At 51.8% G+C, this 21,536-nt stretch overlaps 1 protein-coding gene across 3 annotated transcripts; it reads right to left on the bottom strand.

Annotated features, from left to right (window-relative positions):
• Window positions 1-12,571: 12,571 nt before the first annotated feature.
• CLEC19A (C-type lectin domain containing 19A) lies at window positions 12,572-20,773 on the bottom strand. Of its 3 annotated transcripts, none has more exons than XM_063344116.1 (5): window positions 20,450-20,773; window positions 15,260-15,425; window positions 14,673-14,766; window positions 13,784-13,916; window positions 12,572-13,029 (listed from the first exon to the last, which is right to left on the bottom strand). In XM_063344116.1, exons 1-5 carry the CDS (start codon window positions 20,538-20,540, stop codon window positions 12,950-12,952), a joined length of 564 nt encoding a protein of 187 aa, XP_063200186.1. In that variant the 5' UTR covers window positions 20,541-20,773; the 3' UTR covers window positions 12,572-12,949. The 3 variants fall into 3 exon arrangements, with proteins under 3 accessions (XP_063200186.1, XP_063200185.1, XP_063200187.1); XM_063344115.1 differs by lacking the exon at window positions 12,572-13,029 and adding an exon at window positions 13,056-13,628; XM_063344117.1 differs by lacking the exon at window positions 12,572-13,029 and adding an exon at window positions 13,056-13,628 and having other exon boundaries at window positions 15,260-15,555.
• Window positions 20,774-21,536: the final 763 nt, after the last annotated feature.

Below are 21,536 nucleotides of genomic sequence, written 5' to 3' on the forward strand. Positions count from 1 at the left end.
AGGCTTTATTTTTAAACTGCTTATTTAGTATCGTGGAAGGCGTTTTATGATGAAAATAGGGATCTTTCTCAGCATAGCATACAGGAGCTGTGCTGTTTCATACCTTGGGCATCGCCAGGGAAGTCAGTGAAGGGGCACGAAGCAAATCAATGCAGAATTTGACTCCATGAAAAATCTGTCATCAGCAGAGAGCCCAGTTCCCCAGATCAGCTAGCAGGGACAAACCATTTAACTAAAATAAATCACTGCAAGGGCAATTCCGAGAACTAGGGAGGAAACTGCTTTTGTTCTTCAATCACCAATTCCACACTGACAATGGCACTGCATCCTTCTGGCCTTGCTCACCGGTACTCCCGGTCTCACAGGAGTTTTTCACTTTGGGCATTTCCCCATGCAGAACGACCAATTATTTTCATTTTGCATATAATTACCTCTCTCTTCTGGGAAGATCCTGGTCAGGTATTATTTTTAGGTTTGTTTTCCCCATCCCTGTTTTGCCGCAGCTCCTGGTTTTGTTGTAATTTTTGTCTGTAATTTCTCACTTGGGCCATCTTATCCAAAGCACTCCTATTTGTTTTACTCCAGATAGAAAACTAGTCCCTCACCAGCAACTAATCCTTGTATGAAAGGAAGAAAATGCTAACGGATGGTGACCCATTACCATTCCCACCACTGGGGAAGTCCTTGCTGAAATCAGCTTTCTGCACCTCGCTGCACAGACTGGCAAGTGCAGGGCAGGTACATCTCCTCTTCCTAGTGTCCAGCTGTAGCATCTTATTTTATCTCAGCTTGGCTCACTCCCTTAGTAAAAAGATTCACTGGGCCAAATTTAGATCACATAACAATTTGGATGGTGGCAAAGGAATTGAAAAGTAAATCAGCCCTATCTTTTTTCCTGACCCTGCAGGGCTGGTTGGAGGCAATAATAGGAAAAAAACAACCAACCCACCCTTTACTTTAAAAAAAGAACAAACCAAACCACACCATAAAAAAACCCATAACTAGTCAAACAAACAGAAAGAAACACATAAAGTTTGGCGTGAAATTCATGGTCAGGTTTAGCACCATCTTCCACACTTGGTTTCTCAAACCCAGGGAAGGGAAGCAGATTTCATCAAAGCTGCCATAAGCCACATAGCCCTGAAGTAGGACATTTCAGAGTCAGTTTTGCATCAAAAGGCTTGACAAAGTTTTGAAAGCTGAGGGTTATGTAGAGGCAAACTTGCTGACCAAGTGGCATTTTCTCTCCCAAACTATGAAAACCCATGAAATAGGGGCAGTAGCTGGATTCCCACCCAGCTGAGGGACACCGCCAGCCCCGTGGTCTGGCTCAAACCCCAAAAAGCCCAAAGGATTTCGATTCTCCTTGGACCAGACTTTGTGCAGGACCAGGGATGCTCCAAGTCCAACCCTGCTCTTTCAGAGTTACCTTCACAGCCTGACCCCAACCCCACAGCTCCAGTCCAATTGCCACTTCATTGCCCTAAACGGTCATATATTATTGATGATGACAAGAACCAAGCTGGAGACAGCCTCGTTTGATCGGTGGGAGCTGTGACTCATCCCCTACGGCCTATAGCTCGTAGAACATATGGCAAAGCTTTTTTAGAAATTCGGGATGGAGAGAGGGAGAGACAGCACGTGCCAAACCAGGGAGCGCAGCAAGATGTCCATCTGGTACAAAGTCGGCATGTGGCTGCAGATCGGTTCCTGCGTCCCTCTGTGCCTGGAAGAGACACGTGGACCCCAGGAAAGCCACCACGGCTGCTCTCCATCCTGGCATCCCACCCTCCTGCCACCTCACCCGTCTGAGCTGCGCTACCGATGCTCAGTCTGCTTGGTTTTGTAATGGTGAATCCAAGCCAGAAGATACCAACAGCAAACTGTGGATCTTTTGGCAAATTCAAAGAGAGGAGATTCTACCTTGCAATAAGTATTTGGGTAGCTCCTTCTCCTGTCCTGGATGGTCTCACTTCTCCCGAGATGGCGACAGCCCAAACTACAGGCAGGCTATAGTTTCAACCACACAAATGTAAATGTAGAAGCAATTCCACTGCCATTAATGGCATTGCTCTGGGTTCATTCCAGCACACTAGAAATGAGAACCTGGCCCAGGACACAGGTAGGGACAGATGAATTATCAATATATCATTGCATCCTCCTTTTCCTCTTTTTTTGAAGCAATTCAAGAACAACTTACACTTGTTAGACATCTTAACAACTTCTTCTGGGGACCATGTTTGCAACACATATTGCTCTGTGTCACCACTGCCACTGCGGCACCCAGGCGAGCTCAAATGCAACGTCAACACAAGCCCATCAGGCTGGGGCAAATCCCATTTAAATGGAACCATATTGGACTCAGGACTAAATAATTTAAAGAAAATCACAAAAAAAATGTATCCAGGAGCACAGAGGTTCAATAAGTCATTGGTGATGGCTGAAACTAAACCTGGCTGTTGTGGAAGTGGCACTTAATTAGCATTCTTATGCAGAGTCACGCTGATCGCTCAAAATCGAATGCAAAGTGTCCAGAGGAAATCATACTGCTGCCAGAGATTGCCAGGGATGCAGCAGAGACGTGCTGCGCTATCTGCATGATGATAACTTGCCATACAATAGCCTACAACAGCCACAGCCTTTCCAAGAAGGAGACTGAGCCTCGCGACAGCAGAGCCCCAGGCAGGACGAGTGGCCGTCCCCGACCGCGCACAGCTCTCGCCCGAAGCAGGGCCCGGAGAAACTGCCGGAGATCAGGCACGTTGGGTTTCTGATTATTCGGGCCAAGATTCAGTCCCTGAAGCACGCGATGTAAAACCTGTTACCCAATTCTGCAGCTCTGCCTGGGGCTCCAGGAGGCACCAGAGGCGCCGACTCCCAGCACTGGCTTTCCCAGGGTGATGAGAATTAAACTCATTTATTTCTCAGTCTCTTTCCCACCTTTTAATCAAATCCAGCATCGGTTTCTTTCTGATGAAGCTCCATGTGAGATCACCTCTACTTAGCTTCCTAGGATGGACAAGCGCAAACAGACCTTCACCATGTTGGAGGGGACACAAGAGACCAGTGACCAACATGAGCTGCCCCCAGAAAGCTGGACCTTGACTTCCCAGAAGCAATGAAGGGCTGAGCCAGGAGGTGGCTGGGATGGATCCTCAGCAGATCCCAACATGCTCCCAGGCAGGTGCCGGCTGCCCCAGCCCCCAGGGCTCCACGTCTGTTTCCCTTGTCACCTACTTTAGAAACCTCTGGCACATCTCATTGGTAACGCTGCCATCCCACAGCTCCCCCGGATCAGAAAAGAGGTCAGAGTTCCCAGCACACTCAAGCCGCTCGGTGACATTTCAGGGAGCCTGAGCAAGCACCACCGCTAAATCCACTAAGTCAGTGTTTGTCCACTACATCAGTGGGGCTTTAAGCACACACTGAGAGCCTCAGGGCAGACAGGCAACGAAAAAGCCCCTAAAGCGAGTGGCTAAACTACAGGTTAAAATAATTTAAATTACTTGGCTCCGGCTCCCATGCACAACCCCCCAATGCATCCGAGCTCTGCACCCAAGCGCTCAGCTGCAAGACGGAGGGCTGAGATGTGGCCAGGCTCTGCCCCGGCACAAGCCCAACTCCAAGATCGGCGAAGACCTGTTATTTTCAGCAGGTTTCAGCAGATCCGCAATAACAGGCATGGTATCGGGGGGGGGAAATGAAGAAAAGAAAAAAAAAAAAAAAAGGCTGAGCTCAGTGTGCAAAACTAATCTAATCAGGGGATGTCTCGGTCTCCTGGCAGAGCTGAGCCACACAAATAGCGGCTTATCCAAGGGGCCAAGCCCAGCACCTGGCTGATCCCCAAATCCTCATAAACAGAATTACCCCCAAACCTGTAAATATATGCGGTGCCGCCAAAAACCTTGTTGACTCTCAGGCTTTTTTTCTATAAGCCGTCCTCAGCAGAGCGCGGAGCGCTCGTCCTTCAGCTCAGCCGGCTAATCAGGCTAACGGGGCGATTCGCACCGCAACTTCCTATGGCACATAATCGGCCTGAAATTAGGTTTTAGTGTAAATCTTACCAAATATGTCGCTTGAAACTTCAAAATGGTGTCATCGGGCTCTTCTGCAGAAGAAGTGTCCATGGGTGAGGCCTTAGTGCTGGTTACTCTGCGTGGGGTGGGAGACAGGGAGAGCGAGGTGTGGATGCACGCGTGTGTGTGTTTGTACTTAAAATAGCTAGGGTATAAAAGTAATGCAATATGTAAACATATGTATGCATTTATATATGGTTAAACATGTATATATAATGAATACATAGGTATGTTTATGTATATATGGTTAAATGTTTTCACTAGCTGGAGACAGGGCATTTGCAAGACGCTCCAGAGAAGTCAAGTTTTGAAAACGCGGCCCAGGGGTAACTAACAAATGGGAAATAGAAGGAACATAATTCTCCTGTAACTTGCATTTGGTACCCTTGAATCAACATATTTGCTAGACTAGGAAGCTGGTGATTAAAGTCACACTTCAGGTGGTTTTTTGGAGGCAGGAGCTCCGCAAATGTAAGGGAACTTGTAAATAAAGGTACCAAACGAGCACACTGCCGCCATCCGAGGTGGGGTTCAGACAGCCCAGACAGTGCATTTGGCCTCTTCCAAAAATAAACTCGACTCTGTTCTCCTCCCTTAGGGCTCTGCGTTTCCCCTCGTAGGGAGTATCTCTCACAAGGGTTCGTTTTCACCAACAGCTTAACGAGGTATGCGTGAAAGACAAAGAGCAGGGCATCTCTGTCGTGAAAGACAAAGAGCAGCGCAGCAGGGATGCGCTGTCCTGGCAGCCCAAAGGCAGGGATGATGGTCACTCTCTCCCTGAGCTGCAACCCCACTCCGTGGCCATCCTGCACACGAAAAATAACACCCCCCATACTCTTCTGCTTCTCTTTTGCAAGACATGCCATCTGGGGAGGGATCCCCTTCCCCTGCTTATGAGAAGAATTTCAAATTTCTAATAAAGAAAAAGTGTTAAACGTGTTGTATCTAAAAATGCCCACAAAAAAGCAATATATCCTTTAAAAATACGTAGATACCAAATCTGTTACATTAGGGTGCAGGCATTTGGCATATGCCATTAGTTGTGTAGGTTCCCTTAGCGAGCGCAGACAAGGCCATTGCCACTGCTGGAAAATTCAGACATATCCCCCAAATGGCATGTTAATAATGAGATCTTTCAGGGGAGGATCCATGACTCATCCGAGAAGAAAAATGGGTCATTCACTGCGCTGAGCCGTCTGAACAAAACAGCAGCTTTTTTTGGGTTTGCTCAGTTTAAACCAGAAAAATGGAGACAGCAATGCAAGAGAGGATGTGGTGGCTGTAGCTGCCAGATAATAGGAGCAGTGAGAGTCAGCGCTGGCATTATGAAGTTAAAAACCCCACCCTGACAGGCGTTTTGTGCCTTGGATGGTTGTGTGCTAAAACCAAGAGCGGAAGAAACTGCGAGCATCCTGCACCACCGCCTCACCCCGCTCCACCCAAAGCCACAAACTCACCCATCCTTCCCCAAAAGTCAGGTCCCGGCGGTACCCAGGGCTGAAGGGACCAAACCCACCAGGATGCTTCGGGAGCCCGACGGCTGTTGCCCCCCACAAGGGCCATCCCTGCAGACGCAGGGAGCACCCGGGGGCCAGGATAATGAGCGATGAAGGATGAATTTACTGTCCATGCAGAATACACTCCAAAATGTCAAATCCAAGCAAGGATTTTCAGTGCCCTGCCTGCGTTACTGCCAGAGCGGGAGCCGCTCTGTGTTACATGTGTGGTTATGGGGCGCAGGGTAATAAATCAGTCTGAAATCCCAGTTAGGCCACGTGTGCACGGGGGAGCAGAGGGATCACGTGGAAAGCAACACGCAGCCCCTCCAGACAGCTACAGCAGGTCACTCGGTAGAGTCAACGAAGACAAAAGGGCAGGTTACAAAGCTGGCATTTAAGATTTCATTAGAGCTGTTAATCTTATTGCTATTACCAAATTATAATCGCTTTCACAACCCAGCTAAATCCAGGGTAACTATCCATATTAGATGAATACATTACTCATTTGCACTCAGCTTTTACTTTGGACCGTGACTTCGTGTGATGCTTTGGAGATTAATAAAGGCCATGGCCCATTCCTATAAGAGCTTGCCCTCCCCACTGATGAAATACCACATTTAATTGCTTTAACTCTCACTTCTGCCGTTTCCTTCCCCTCCCTCTGCCTGTGACATTCACATTCGGTGTCTGCTGGGTGCAGCCCGTAGCCGGTGGTGGGAGGATGGAGGAGGTTGGCCACGATGGAGGAGATGAGGTCCAGAAGCCCCCGTGCTCCACATGGGCACCAGTAGCAGCACCAATGAGCAGACTGGGAACCCACAAAGGTGTTACATCCTCATGTGGACAAGCTGCACAGAACAACTTCTATCTGCAGACCTGCCACAATGTCCTGCCTCCTAATTTAATTATCTCAACAGGGTAAAAGAGGAATTAGTGGCAAGTGGATTTTTGCCATTAAACAAATACTTGACAATGAACACTGAGCTCTTAAACCACTGCTGGATTACGGGTCCATTGACTTTTGGGAACCCATAGCCATTGAGTCTAAACAGCATCCAAATCAAATAAATGTTGTCTTCAGTATACAAAAAAAAACAAAAACAAAAAAACCCCTTCCCTATGCTCCCAGCCGCCTCTGAAGATTCAAGCCAGCCCTGCAGCACCATCCTTCCCCGGTGCTCTGCAGCAAATGCCAGCTTTGCAATACCAAAAATAAGAAAGCATTTAATCTAAGATGGGTTTTTCCCAAACTTCAAAGCCTCCACGCAGATTTCCAAGCGTGGCCAAAGGAGGGTATTTTATCCGAGTGCCCTCCACACTGAGGAGGTGCAAGAAGAAAGCTTCTCCTGCAAGTCTTCCCCAGTCCCGTCCTCAGCAAGGACCCCACAGCGCGTCACTCGGATTCTGTGTTATCTCGAGCAATCGCACAAGTACCGATGGACGTCAGAAGGATGAGCAGAGCAAGCACACACTTCCCAGGCCAGGGGTTGTGTTACTGGGTTTCTGTGGGAGGGATGCAGTCAGAACACACGCTGCGCTCCAGCAAAGTTCCCATTCGGAAATCTGCTTACTAACAGCGCCAGTCACTCCCGTACAGCCCTGGCAAAAAATGCTCTATCAGCCCCCTGAGAACGAGCTTCACAAACGATGCAATCAGCAGCCCAGCATAATTTTCAAGAAATACAAATGAGCAAATATCTAGTTGCCATGGTAACCCCAAGAGCTGGACTAGACTTTTTTGCGGATTACTCAACACAGCTACATTTTGCCCACGCAGCAGGAGCGGGGCACCCGGGATGGCAACCGGGTGCTGCTGGGGACTACCGGCTCCTGCGGCAATCTGCCCCAAAAACTCTCCGCCCTGGCTCCCTAACAGTGGGGGATTCACACTCACGGTGCCAGCTGCGGTTCCTTTCTCTCTCACGTCACCTGCGCTTCAGCTCGGTGGCCTTCGAGGCTGACCGGTTTTACGGGTAGAAACCACAGCAGGAATTGCTCTCTCGTTAAGATCTGCGCTTTACGGCTGATCAGCAGCGTCTCTGGCAATTTGCACCCAGGAATGAAAGTTTCCAGCCAAGTTACCAGGCCCCTGCAGAGCAAAAGCAGTTAGTAAAAATCCCAGCCATCCCTTTGAGGTGGCTGTGCCCCAGACCCCTGCACCAAAGGGGGACAGGGCTGCTGACCCACGGACCACCGCTCCCCATCAAGGCAGCTTTCACAGGAAGACTGGAAATCCTTGCCCACAAAAAACAGGGAGGCTTTTTGGGGTACCAATAAGGAGCAATCAACAGCAAAACAGGCCTTGGTGCTGGTGTGAGGCAGCCCCTGTGCTGAGCCAGCCCTGTCCCCGCGTCCTCCCGGCAACAATGAGCCTCTCCCGGAGGAAAACCAGCACTGCTTGAAGCTTCACAGAATCACAGCATGGCCGGGGTTGGAAGGGACCTCTGGAGATCATCTAGTCCAACCCCTGCCAGAGCAGGGTCACCCAGAGCAGGTTGCACAGGAACGCGTCCAGGCAGGTTTGGAATGTCTCCAGAGACGGAGACTCCACCACCTCCCTGGGCAGCCTGTGCCAGGGCTCTGCCACCCTCACAGGAAAGAAGTTCCTCCTCATGTTGAGATGGAACTTCCTATGGTCAAGTTTGTGCCCGTTACCTCTTGTCCTGTCCCCGGGCACGACTGAAAAGAGCCTGGCCCCATCCTCCTGACACCCACCCTTTAAGTATTTATAAGCATTGATAAGGTCCCCCCTCAGCTGTCTTTTTTCCAGACTAAAAAGACCCAAATCCCTCAGCCTTTCACTCAGCTTTTGCAATTAATTAAGGTGCCATCACACACCAGAGGCATGGTTCATAAATCCGCCTTCGCTCACACCCCTGGCCCTTCTCTCAATGGCCGTCCCAGCCAGCCCCCTGCCCGCCCCAGTGCTGTCCCTAAACGAGGGCTCGTCACCCGCCAAGTGAGCCAGTCCCCGCACTGAGGCGAGATATCTGTCTTTATCTCAATTCTGCAGAAACAGGCGCCCCGCATCTAACAACAGCCAGCACACCTCAGGTTTCAAACCGCCCGGTATTTATCATGACAAACCACAGCGGATTGGTCAATAATGATTCATCCTCCGCCCTTAACTAGACATACGCATCTGAGCTCATGTTTAAAACATTCAGGGAGGTTAACTGATTAGCATGCTAATTATTCACAAAGGAGTGTGTATTTTAGCATTATAATTACCCAAGGGTAGTTTAGGATACACTCTTGGCTTGAATTTGGTCCAGAAGTCCTATTTTTGCTATCTTGTGCCTAAGTCAGCAGCTGCCAAAGAACACATAAAACGCGTTTTGTTTCACATCCTATTCAAGGTCAGGTACGTTCCTTGATGCCTCAACCATGTCCCAGCTGAAATTTCTTGATAAAAACTTTTAATTTTGTTCTTTCAACATCAGGAGAGGTGGCTGGGCTCAGCCGTGCCCGGAAGAGATGCATTTCCCACCAGGTCAAATCCTGCCCACCTTCCCCCTGCAGCACATCTGGGATGCACCAAAGCCGGGGGGTTTAATGCTAATATCATCGCATGGGTAAGTAATACCCTTTATCATATGTTTTTGTGGTTTGGGGGTGGTGTTTGGGGATGGACCTCACTGCCACAGCCAGTAAACATCTATAATTTATTCACTAAGCTGCTGGAAGGTTTTTTTTTGGCCCCGAGGTATTTTTGTTCCCTGTCAAAGGGAACAGCTCTGCAGCATCCTGGCCCTGGGGCAGGAGCTGCTCTGCTGGGCAGGCAATAAAAACGCAGGGAAACCGGGGCGAGGGGGAAAAGGAGACGCACAAGAAAAAGCTCTACGATTCAGCTGTGCAGGCCTCATCCCAGCCCAGCCAGCCGGCTCAGCAGTCCGTGTTAGAAACCGAGGAGGAAAATCACCGCCTGGCTGCCGGCACCGGCTGGCAGCAGCAGCGCAACCCGGCAAGCTGCTGACAGCACAGCGCTTGTCTTCCCAGCTCCCTTCCCCGGGCATCCAGCAGTGTATTTCAGGAAATAAAGAATAATAATAATAGTAGGAAAATAAAGGAACCAAAAGGCAAACGGTGCAGGCAGGCCCGTCTCTCCCGCCTGCCGTGCCAGGGCCACTCTGCCCAGGGCTGGGGGCAACGTTTTCTCGACAGACCAAGAAATGGGGTATCAGAGGATAAAGACATTTGTCACCAAGAGACAATTATTTTTGGTCACTCCCAGGTTACATAACACACACTGTTCACGCTTACCTGACTTCCAAGCGTTACAAAGGAAGATATTCAGCTCCTAAAGAACCCCGAGACATAAAAGGATCCTCCAGCACCAGTCGCTCGCAAGCGATGTGCAGGAGAGCTGCGGGAGAGTCCTACCGCTGACAGGTTTCCCACTGCCTGCACAGTACGGCAAGGCAGGATGGAGAATTTCGAGATATCAGGGGAGTTAAGGGCTGTGGGACAAGGACTACAGAAAGATAAAATAAGAAAGTTCACCCTGAAGAGCTGTAGCTCCTCCCGGCCACACAAAGCCCAGGACCGTCCATGCCAAGGGAAAGGGCACGTCCAATCTTCCACTAAGCACTCACCTCGCCAGATCCACTAAAAGTTCATTAGGGAGGTGAAAACTCCTGTTGTTTTCTGAATTTTATTTGATTACTGTGAACCAGAAGACACTAGCAAGGAAAGAGGGTTGTTTTTTAAGTAAGGATCCTGGAGCCTGGGGAGAAAGCGGGGGGGGGGGTTTCAAAACAAAGCCCCTGTTAACTTTGGTCCTGACTTTCAGGTCACGCATGGTAGTTCTTTTTACCTGGAAATGAAGATGTTAATTAGAGCTGACAGCTTTCATAGGTTTCCCCATTAGCAATATTTTTAGCCACAGTAGGGCCCAAGTCTTCAAACGCGTTCCCAAGGGAAGGTTTTAACCTTTCTTTTGAAACATCTCATGCCACTTGCAGGGAAAAAAAGAGAGGTTTTTGGCTCGAGGCGTACCGAGCCCCGGCCATGAGGAAATCCCGGCTCCTCTGAACGGGGGACACAGGAGGAGCAGGGAAAAGAAATTGGGGGGAGGCAGCCTGGAGCCCGGAGCAGAGCTTGGCACCGAGCGGCTGCATCGCCCAGCAGGATGGCCGCCCCTCTGGCCCCCGACACTCCCTGTGCTGGCTCCTGTCCCCGGCGGTGCGGGTGGCCCTACCCTGCTGTCCTCGTGCCAGCAGCAAGCACAGAGCCCATCCACGGATGGCTTCTGGGGCAGCGATCAAAACGGTTCCTCAAGCCCTTTTTCTGCCACAGATCAGATCCTACACATCAACATTTTGTTAGCTTGCTGGATTCAAGAATTTTTTTGGGTTTTTTTACAGCTGGTTTCCTTGCATACAGTTATCATCTATATGTTATTTATTGTTTTCGGATAAAGCAAAAGCCTCGAGAAACCACATTCAACACTGTCTCCTACCCAGGACTGAAAATTGTGCAACTTGATTAATTTCCAGATAAATATATGGATAGTATATATATATATAAACCATTAAAAATAATATATTCTTATTTATATGTATTATTCATTTATATCTATCACATTAAAAAAAATTTATATAAATACATAAACAGGGATTTTCTTATTTTAGAAGCCTGCTCCAACACACATGTTCCACTTACACCACCACCAGTACCCTCCCCCAAGTTTTGCAGTTTCTCTCCAAGTGGAAATGCAGTTTAGCTGAAAGCCGCGCTGACACCCGAGGGAGCGGTTAGACACTCCCGGCGGAGCCTCCGTTACTTACCTCATTGTATCCAGTGTAATTGCTCTGGAAGGTCTTTATTCTGAAATTGTATGTCCCTAAAACAGCGGCATCAATGGAGACCAAACAATTTTATGATGCTTTTACTCATCTTTGCAGGCGGTGGCCAAGACAGAGCAGCCCAGGGCTGTCCTGGCTGCTTGGGTGCCATGAGACCCCAGGGCTTTGCTGGAGCAGGGACAAAAAGGACACATGGCTCCCGAGAGAGGGCAAGGGGCCGGAGCGGGAGGCAGCCCCCCCTGCACGGGGCTTCTTGCAAAGCCACCTGGATACCACAGGCTGTGCGGGAGCGGGCAAGGGGCTGGGGGGCGGGGGTCACCCTGCAGGGAGCACTGGATTTATTGCATTTGGCTGGGCCCAGCAGTGCCCTTACAGCTGTGTCCCCTGAAGGAGAAGCACGTTTTTGCCTCGATGGCACTGCCCTGCCCTTGGGCGCTGGCACCACCACAGCCACACTCGCACCCAGGTACCGCAAATTCCCCCATGTGCAAGGAGGGGGGGGTCCCATCTCCCACCGACCACCCCCAACAAGGCACACTGGGGCTGCACAACAACACACACCTCCCCAAACAAGTATTTACCTGGTAGATAAAAGTACCTCTATGTTGCCAGCGCAGAACAGGAGTTCATCAGCAAGCGCTGCAGGAAAGAGCATCATCCTGCTGGGAAACAGGGCTGGACCGAGAGCTGGGAGCTCTCCTCACCCAGGAGAGGTTCATGAGGGTGGGCTGACCCCCAGCTGGTGTGCATCAGCCCTTCACTCACCTTCCTTCTAACTCGCTCAGCCCAAAGCAGCCAGGACCAAACCCTGCTCACCTGTGGATGCTGCGTAGCCGTGGGGCACTGAGTGGCCCCACACACCCCATGTGTGATGCACGTGGCTGATGGGGGCCCGGCGAAGGGCAGGCTGTGCACACAGGCTGCCCCAGGGATCCCAACAAACAACCAGCATCAATAAAATAAACTTTCCTAGACACCCGCTTGCCCCCTGCACACCTTTGCAATACAGAGCAGGCTGGGGTAAGGCCAGCCCCTTTCGCACGAGACCCCACGGCCCCGAGGAGTCGCTGCTACTCGAGCGCTAGAAAGACGGAGGAGCCTCCACCTACTATTTGCCGTTTATTGTAGCAGAGAGAAAAATAACGTGCACAAGAGGCATTTTGCATAACTTAACAGAAAATAACACTTCTCCTCCACTCGTCATGGATCAATGGGCAAAATAATTTCCTACACACGGCTATTTTTTTTGTGCTAACAGTTTGGCGTACTGATAAAATCACGGGTTTCCTCTAATACGCTGCGACAGTTGATCTGAAACCCAAAGCTCAGGCTTGGGGGGTGTGTGTCCTTTGCTGTTTAACGCAGCTCCCATAGCCATTCGCCCGTGGGGAGGGTGAGTGCTGGGTTCCTGCAGCAGTCCACGGAGGGATTTTCGCAGCCGGAGTCTGGCTGGGGATGCTGAGCAGCTCCGCGGCTCTTGCCACCCATGCTACGTCCCGGCCGCTCTTCCCCGGCATGGCTAGAGAGGTGACCCAAAATGAGGGGTGCGTGGGCAGCGCCGGCAGCATCAGTCCAGGGCCAGCGAGGGGATCTTGCAGACGAAGGGGAAGGCTCTGCCGCAGGCATTGTCGTTCCAGGAGCGCAGCGCTACCTCCCAAAAAAACAAGGCGTTAGCCAAAAAAAAGGCATGAGGAGGTAACCATGCACCGCCCTCAGGACTGGGGCCTCCCGCTGTTGCAGGAGGTTTTCCCTGGATGTGCTCCCATTTGGGCTGCTCCCAGCCGTGCCCCCGCCCAGCATCCCCCTCCCCATCCTGGGGACGCTGGCGGGGACTCCTGGCCCCGGTTGGAACATGGGAGCAGGGAGGCAGCTGCAAACGCAGCCCCATACCACAGACAGTATCCCCAGTGTGCACGTGGGTGGGGTGTTCAGGTATGTCCATGAGGTCTGGATACACCTGACTGGTCTCACTGGCAATGGGGGTGTGAGGTGAGATTTTTGCACAAGCAGGGTCTTCCCCGCTTCAGCGAGATGCCCCTGGCCGGAGTGAGGGAGGGGAAAGCTGGCAAACCCAGGGGTGTTTCATGGGCTGCGTGTGCGAGGGGAAGTCAGAAACTTTGACCTTTGGCTAAATTCAGTAATTCTTCAAAGTGGGTGATGCTCCCCTCCTGCCACTGCTACGTGAGCGAGGGGAGAGTGAGAGTGTGTGTGTATGTACGTGGTGAAAGGGAAAACACATCCCTTCTCTGCAAAGAAAAAAGAAAATAACAATAAAAAAAATTAAAATGCAAATCCTCAGCCTGCCAGCAAGCTCTTCAGAAAAGCGCAAGCCGTAGTGGATTGAATTTATTGACATGCAAATAAGAGTTAAGGTGCCCTGGACACCCGGGGCAGCACTCACCGCTGCTGTGCCGGTACCAGATCTGCACGCAGTCCTCCTCCTCCGGGATGGAGTGGATCCCGTCGTCGGGCTGACTGCCGTCCCAGTAGTGGTAGTCATAGGAGGAGCCATCTGTCCACTCGAAGTGACCCTCCTGGCGTGGGGTGAGTGGAGAACGGCCACGATTGCAGAGCTGCGTTTGCCGGGGGGGTCCCGCTCCCGTGCAGACCCCATCCCCGACCCCATCCCCAGTGCCACACAGCCCGGGGACACAGGGCGAGACTGCCACCGCTCAGCAAAGGCCAAACAGCACGTTTGGGTTGTACAGCTGAAAACTTTCCCTGGAAAGCCCCAGCATTTGCAGTATTTGCACCAGGGGAAGCCCAGAAATTAAACTCATATATTTTTGAACACACCCACCCCATTCCATGTTCCTTTTTCTTTTCCATTCCTATCCACAGAAAAATTTGCTGGCATGGGACTGTTCTCCTGATGGTCTCGATTTTTCTTTGTTACATATTAGACTATGGATTTCCAACAGGTCAGCGTTGAAAAGTTGCCGAGTATCACAGGAAAGCAATGAAACTTGGTGACTTTTTACATTGGAGACGTTTTCAGTTCATTTGCTCTTCTCGGACCAGCAGTACAATACTCTTTCCATTAATCCGTTAATAAAATATGATGTGGAAAATTGATAATTATTAATTTATTAATTCTAGTAACACTTTTGAAAGCAGATTGGAGGAAATTAAATTATAACTTTCCCTCGTGAGCTGCACAAGACCCTACACCACCACCCAATTCATGGGGCTATAAAGTGAAGAAGAAAATCAAGTTACTTTCCAGGGGGAAAACGCAGGGAACTGAGTTTTTAAAAGCAATTTCCCACATGATTTCGGGGAGCTCTCACCTGCCGCAGGTCGTTGAGCCCCGTCCAGATGTCGGTGGGGATGCCCGGCACCCGGCTGTTCACCAGGTCGTACACGAAGACGTTTTCTTCCCAGCTGGAAAAAAACAGAGCAATAGGGCAGTGCTGGGGGGGCGGGTATGGCAGGGGCAAATGGCCAGGCGTGCCCCTCAGCACTCGCCCTACGGCTTGGCCAAATGGGTCCCCCTCTTCTAATTGCCATTGATTACTTTCCTGTGTCTGTGCAAGAGGTGTGTAGTGTAGAGCTGGGGGAGAGGGAGCAGGGGAAAAAGCCCGTGTAATCGCATTATGTTTCTACCCCCTTTTCAAGAGCAAAAAATGCAGTTTGGGAGAATTTAGGGAATACTACGTCAGTTTTCCTGCCTGCCCAGGAAAAGACGTTTTTTACATCGCCTTTGTGTGCCCAGTGCACCAGACCTGCCCATGTCACCGCTGCAGAGGGATGCGTAGGCTGGGACAGGAGCCGGCAGCTGGCACAGAGGTTGTGCGGCGGGACCGGCTCTTCACCTCCATTGTCCTTCTTCCCCGGGCTGTGCCAGGGCGGGATGACAAGTGTCTGTGCTCCTCACCTGTGGATGGAGGCCAGCTTGGCTGATCTGATGCCGATGGAGAACTCGGCGCAATAGAGGTCGGCTTCAGCCCAGGTTTTGTTGATGGGGAAGTACCGGTAGCAGTGGCCTTCGTACTCAGTCCAGAAGAGCGGGCAGGAGTAGGCATGGACAGGCTCAGGCATGGCTGGGGGCAGAGCAGAGGACATCCAGCACCGAGGGCGAAGTGACGTGGCCGTGCCCAGCCCTGCTCCCCCCCTCACCCCGGCGAATAACCACCAAACACTTGCGTGGACAAACCAGCTGTTGCAGAAGCCCTGCAAAAGTTTGCAAAAGCCAAAACAAATGTTGCAAAAGCCGGGAGTTTCTTGGTTTTAGCATCCGCCTACATCAGGAGGGACATTTCAAGCCAGTTTGACATCGATTTAGGTGCTTAAAATAAAGGTGCTGACTTTTGCGATAGCGGGGGAGCCGAGATAAGGCAGCACGGGCGCCGCGGTGCTGGGAAGGAGCTGATGGCCGGGGGTCAGGGCCGCACTCGGCCCTCTGCTCCCACCGCCTCCCTCGGAGCAAAGCCCCTCACCGTCCCCCTGTGTCCCCCAGCCTGGATGCGGCCGTGCACGTAGGCACGCGTTGGATTTCAGCCCCATAAATGGCGGGGTGAGGCCTGTGCTGCCGGCGGTGGTGCCAGCCTATCTGCCTCCCGACGCCAGATAAGAGCTGGGGCCCGCGGCGCTGCTCCTCCTCCCTCGCCACCTTTCAGCACAGCAGGAAAGTTACCCCAAAAAAAGCCATTTTGGGGGCAGGACACTTTTCTGGAGCCTTTGCAATTGCTGCTGTGTAAATACCGCGGTGACATTAACCTTTCACTCCAACCTCCTCCATGTCACAGTCCCCCCCCGTCGCGCATGGGGAGGATGCAGCACATATTCACCACGCACCACCCAAAATGAACGCACGCACAACCCGCAAATCTTGTGGCACATACAAGTAACTCTCTAAACCACTGGTTTTTGAGCCTCGGGGAGCTCTGCCAGCTCCCCCAGCACCAGTTCCCACGTCCCTGTGAGGTCCTGCCCGAGCGAGCGGGGAGGCGGGCAGGGCAGGGGGTTATGGCAGACATCGGATGCCATGAAGCTATCCAAGCAGGTAAGAGGCTCAAGGCCGGAGAGGTCAGGGTGGTGCTACAGGGCCTCCGGTACCAAGGGACTCGGGGGCAAAAAGATAAAGCACGCCGGGCTGGGAGCAAGAGGAACAGCTTTAAGGGAAGGTGACCAAGCCGCAGCCAGCTTGGTGGCAATGCAGGGTTCAGCTCTCTGATTGACACCCAGCTGTCCTTGCATTGGGGAAAACTTTAGAATAGCCTTAAAAAACGCAAATTGTTGCTATTATAGCGGTAGAGCAGAAGGACCAGGAATACCAAGAGCTGATGTGATTTCCTGGGAGCCAAGCCCTCCTCCCCGCATGGCACTGGCCAGGGGTCCCTGTCCCCACCAAAAGCGAAGCAGAGCATGGGCAGAGGGTCCAACCCATGGATCTGGCATGTCCCCCCCAATTCAGGACAAGGCTGGGATCTGGTTCCAGGTCACACTGACTCCAGGTTGCTGCTCCCTCCTGCCGAGGGCACCCCGGGGGTATGCAGCAGATGGGCACCACCAGCAACCCCAGCAACTGGGATTTTATTATAGAGGCTGTGAAGCGCCTCGACGAACTCTTCACCTCTAGCAACTTGGTGGCAAAATTCACAGGGCTTAACCCAGCAGCACCCCTGGCAAATGGGGCCCTCCGTTCCCCAGTGCTAATTGCAGCGAGCATCCCGGTGTCCTGGCTCCAAGCTGAGTCCGCCGGCGCCCCGATCGCCCAGGAAAATCACCCTGGTTTTGTTCAGAGCAGCCAAAATTGAGTCAGAGATGGAGACAGCCCTTCTTTGTTATTCCATACTGCTTCCCATTAGGTAGCATTAATTTGATGAGCTTCAGTGAACCAGAGGTGCCTGAAGGAATTTAAGGTTAAACATGCCGAAAAGGAAAATAGGGGAGGTCAGCGTTTAATTAGCATCTTTTCTGTTAGGTCAGGATCAGAGGCTGTGGCAGTCTCTTTGGAGGAGAACTATTGCTCCCAGTTTTACAGGCAGGAACAACTGGGGTTTCTGCTTTTATCTAGGGGTTTTGGGGGCTATTTTTAGCAGAAAGGCCATAAGAAAGTGGATATATGGTTTTGAGTATATGAGCCCACTCATGGCTCTGTAGGAGAACCTCATAACCCAAGCCCGCAGCTGCTGATGATATTTTGATCTAAAAGGGGACAGGGGGAGCATTTGGGGCTATTTAGACCAGATCCTCACGCTTAAGCACCCTAGAAAAACATCACCCCCAGGAGCATCAGCTCCTCTGCACAGGGCAGGGGCAGCACAGCCACTGCCTGTGGGACGGGGGCTCCTGCCGACCCCAAGTCATTTCGTCTGTTTGTCCCCAAATACCTGGTCAACAATGATGGCAAGAATCCTTCCTCTCTTTGCTTATTTGCAGTGCAGGGGTTTTAAGCTTAGGGCCATGTTTTAACGCAGGAACAACAAAATAAATGTCCAGATTTGGTTGATGATAAGATTCATATCAGGCAGATGTCAGGCAAGCTGGGAAACAAGAATCTGGGGTTGGAAAGAGAGTTTTGCATTCTCTGGATTTGTTTCTGCGCCAACAAAACTGTTATCTTTTTATTTATTTACTAGCTGAGACCCACAGCAGAACCACTGGGAAAAGCACTTGTCAAAATCTTGCAGAAGCTGGCACTGCTCTGCCAGAAAGTTTCACTTCCCCAGGTGGCCACTTTCCAACTGGAAATAATTAACTGAGAAAACCCCAGCCAGTTCCACGAGTTTTTCTTTATTCCAGGATGCTGCTGAGAAAGGTGAAATACCATCTGCGTGACTCCCACAGACTCGGGCAGTGAAGAGCAGGTTTCTTCCTGACCAGCTTCATCCCAAGGTGCAATGCTGCCTCACTCCAGCGATCCACAGATTTGAGATATAAAGTTTGGGGCTACAACAAGGTTGGCAAGAGATGCCCAGGCAAGGAAGACTCCTGGGAGGACTGCAGCTCCATCAAAGCATTTTGGACGGCAGATCAGATCAGGTCAGTGCTGGCAGCAGATGCTCTTCCTGCTGCAGAGCGTTGAAGGGCTCCGTTTAACCAACAGCTGATGACATAGCAAAAAGCTTGGAGATGTTAGGAGACACCTCACTGAAAGACACGGTCTTGAAACGTCCCCCTTGGCACATCCATACACTAATGCTGCCATCTGACCTGAGAAAGCAAGTGAACCTCTTCAGCTCTTGGCAAGCAGCAGGGTTTGGAGGGTGTCTGTCAACACTCAAGAGGTTTGTCTGAAGTTGATGCCAACGGAGCAGAGCTGAGGAGATCCCTGTCACGTGCAAGGCTGGGTCCTTCCCAGGGCAGAGCTGCCAGCAGAGACACTCTGCTGGTACCCGAGGGCTGTGAAGCCAAGGGTGAGGGATGGGGAGCGTTCCCCAGATGGCGGTCAGAACTGGGGCTCAGGATGAGCATCCTGGTGTTCACCAACACCGAGTCACTTCTTACCAGCTCGGGGCCAATGGGAAGATGAGAGCAGCATGGCTTTACCCTGTGTTGGCACTGCTGGAGCAGCAGGAGGTTATAGGGGATGGGCGAGACAACAGGGCTGGGACAGGGGAGCCCCAGGACCCTCCAGGATGGCTTCAGCAGGAGCAGCCTGCAGCGAGACCGGGGGATTCAAAGTGCCAGCTGAGCCAGACATCCATCCCACCACAGCCTCGCCACATCCACCAGCCCATGTCCTCTTTATTGAATAAAATCCAAAAATAAGCACTAAAAAGGAGGTTTGGTGGGCAAGAGCTAAGACAGTGCTACTGTGTGATGCTGAGTTGCCTCAGGTCACCCATGGCTTTAAGAGCACGTCCTTAAGCCCTGACACCACAGTCATTATGGACAAACAATCTCACATTCATGTGATTTGCAATATTTATCTTTCATTAACAGATGAAAAACTCTCATGCTTAGCGCCCACCTTCAAAAAAAGCAGATCACGGGAGGGTTTTCAGCCTGTGTTTTGGGGATGTACGGAGCCGGAGGGATGGTATCCACGGGACATAAAGCTCATTTAATAACTGGGCAGTATTTTACACACTCTGATGTGGTTTTTAAAGCACACATTAGAAATTTCCAAGTAAAATTTTAAATACGAGTTGAAGCACATTGGAAGTGACACACCTTCGCACAGAGGGCTTCGCTTTTCTAAACCCTGTGACAAAACCAAGCTGGTTTTACAGCTTCAAATATTCTGCCATGTTCATTTGGAGTCGTGAGGCTACGGCATCTTGCCGGCAGCAGCCCTCCTCCTGGCACTAACAGATAGGAGTTATCTTGCAGGGGCTTTTTCCTCCTTAATTAGCTCTGGCGAAGCTCCCACGGAGTAGGTGTCTGGCAGGAAAGCTGGGCTTGTATCCTTTTTCTCATGAACCCACTGAACACCACTTAAGGAGTCCCTTTCTGCTCACATTCCCGTACAAATCTAACAGGGCGCAAAGAAACTCGGAGCAGGGACTCGCTCACACCAGCCCCGTGAAAAAGTTTGCAAGAACTTAAAATGACACAAAGCAGCCGCCATCGCCAACAGCTCAGGAAAAAAAAAAGGGGGGGGGGGTGGAAATAAGTGGGAATCACTTATTTGTGGCCGCTTTTCACACGCAGTAAGTGTCAATAAATGAATGGGGAGCCACGGTGCCCCCCCAGCCTGTCCTGCTGGGCTGTGTGGCTGCAGTCCTGCGCCGCTCACGCGTGTGGGCAGCTATTTCTGCCCGCTGCCCCTGCCGTCCATGTGGGACCCACGGGAAGGACGGCTGAAGGTCCACGGCACGGTGCCACCCGAGCGTGCCTTGCTGAAGGCGAAGGCGCAGCCTTACACACAGAAACAAAGCCAGAGCAGGGACAGCTTCAACATCCCGGGGGATGAGAGAGAGACCGGGGCTGCCCTTGGCACACACCCCCAAATGAAGAAAGTTGATTTTGAGGAAAATCAGAAATTTCTGGAGCAGCCGTAGAAAGGGAAAAGCCAGCTGGTGACCCTGCAGGAGGTCCGCGCTCTCCTCTCCCTGCTAAAGCCGCCGCAGTTTAAGGTTACCTTTATCCCAAGTCACAATCAACGCTTTGCACTCACCTTGGCTGATCTTTATGTTTGTCTGGGGGAAAGCCTGGGCAGCGAACACCACCGTGGAGAGGAGCACACACGCATCCCAGCCAGTGCCCATCGCCAGGGAGGGAGGACGGGGCGCTCCCCCGGCTCCGCGGGCAGCCGGTGGCTGGGGTCACTGCTCGTCCGGGACCTCCCAGCTGTGCCAGGGAGGCTGCCGGCGCGGAGGAGGATATAGGCGCTGTGCTGCTCCCTCCCCCAAAAGCAGCGGCTCTCCCATCCCAGCGACACACGCCTCCCCACCCGCCGGCTGAGCCCAGGCGTGCTCATTGCATCCCACACCAAGGGACCTGCGCCCAGACCTTTGCCCAGGGCATAACTCATGGGGTGCACATCTCCTCCTGGACAGCCTTTGTCACAGGACGGAGGCTGCAGGCAAGCGGGGAAATCCCTTATCTACCCCCTCCAGTTGCCTCCTGAGACATTATTTTGTGTCCCCAGTTTAGCGCTGCCCAGCTGCCCCGTGCTGGCTGCCTGGCCCCCCAGGGATGCTGGCGGGCATCAGCGGCCAGGCACGGAGGGGAGCTCGGGGCAGACCTTGACCTTGGGGTGCCTGAAAAATGTGCCCCTTTTGCCTGCTGTGCAGCCCTTCAAACGCAGGGCAGCTGGGCAGTGCTAAACTGGGGGCACAAAATAATGTCTCAGGAAGCAACTGGACCGCGGTGTGGGCACCCCGGGAAAGGCACCCCGGCAAAGGCACCCCGGGAAAGGCCGGCTGCAGCTGGGGAAACAGGTGGAGGGGGTCCCCAGGGCTGCAGGGGAGCACGGCCTTGTGCAGGCTCTGTGCAGCCTGTAACTGTGGGGTTTAACCCGTTACTACCCCATTCTGCCCCACCAAACAAAGGCAATGCTTTGACACACAAAAACAGCCTGGAAGGGGAAACCACCAGCTGTGCCAGGGGGTCCGAGGCTGTTTCAGGAGCTCACGCGATGCCCATCTGCTGGGTCCATGCAGCCCTGTAACAGCAGAAAGCCTTCAGCATCAGGCAGCAGACAATATTATTAACAGTCAATATTATCTAGCACATCTCCTTTCCGTAGTCAAAACATTTTT

This window comes from Chroicocephalus ridibundus, chromosome 8 (genome assembly GCF_963924245.1).
Source record: "Chroicocephalus ridibundus chromosome 8, bChrRid1.1, whole genome shotgun sequence".
In the NCBI taxonomy this organism is placed as follows: Eukaryota; Metazoa; Chordata; class Aves; order Charadriiformes; family Laridae; genus Chroicocephalus; species Chroicocephalus ridibundus.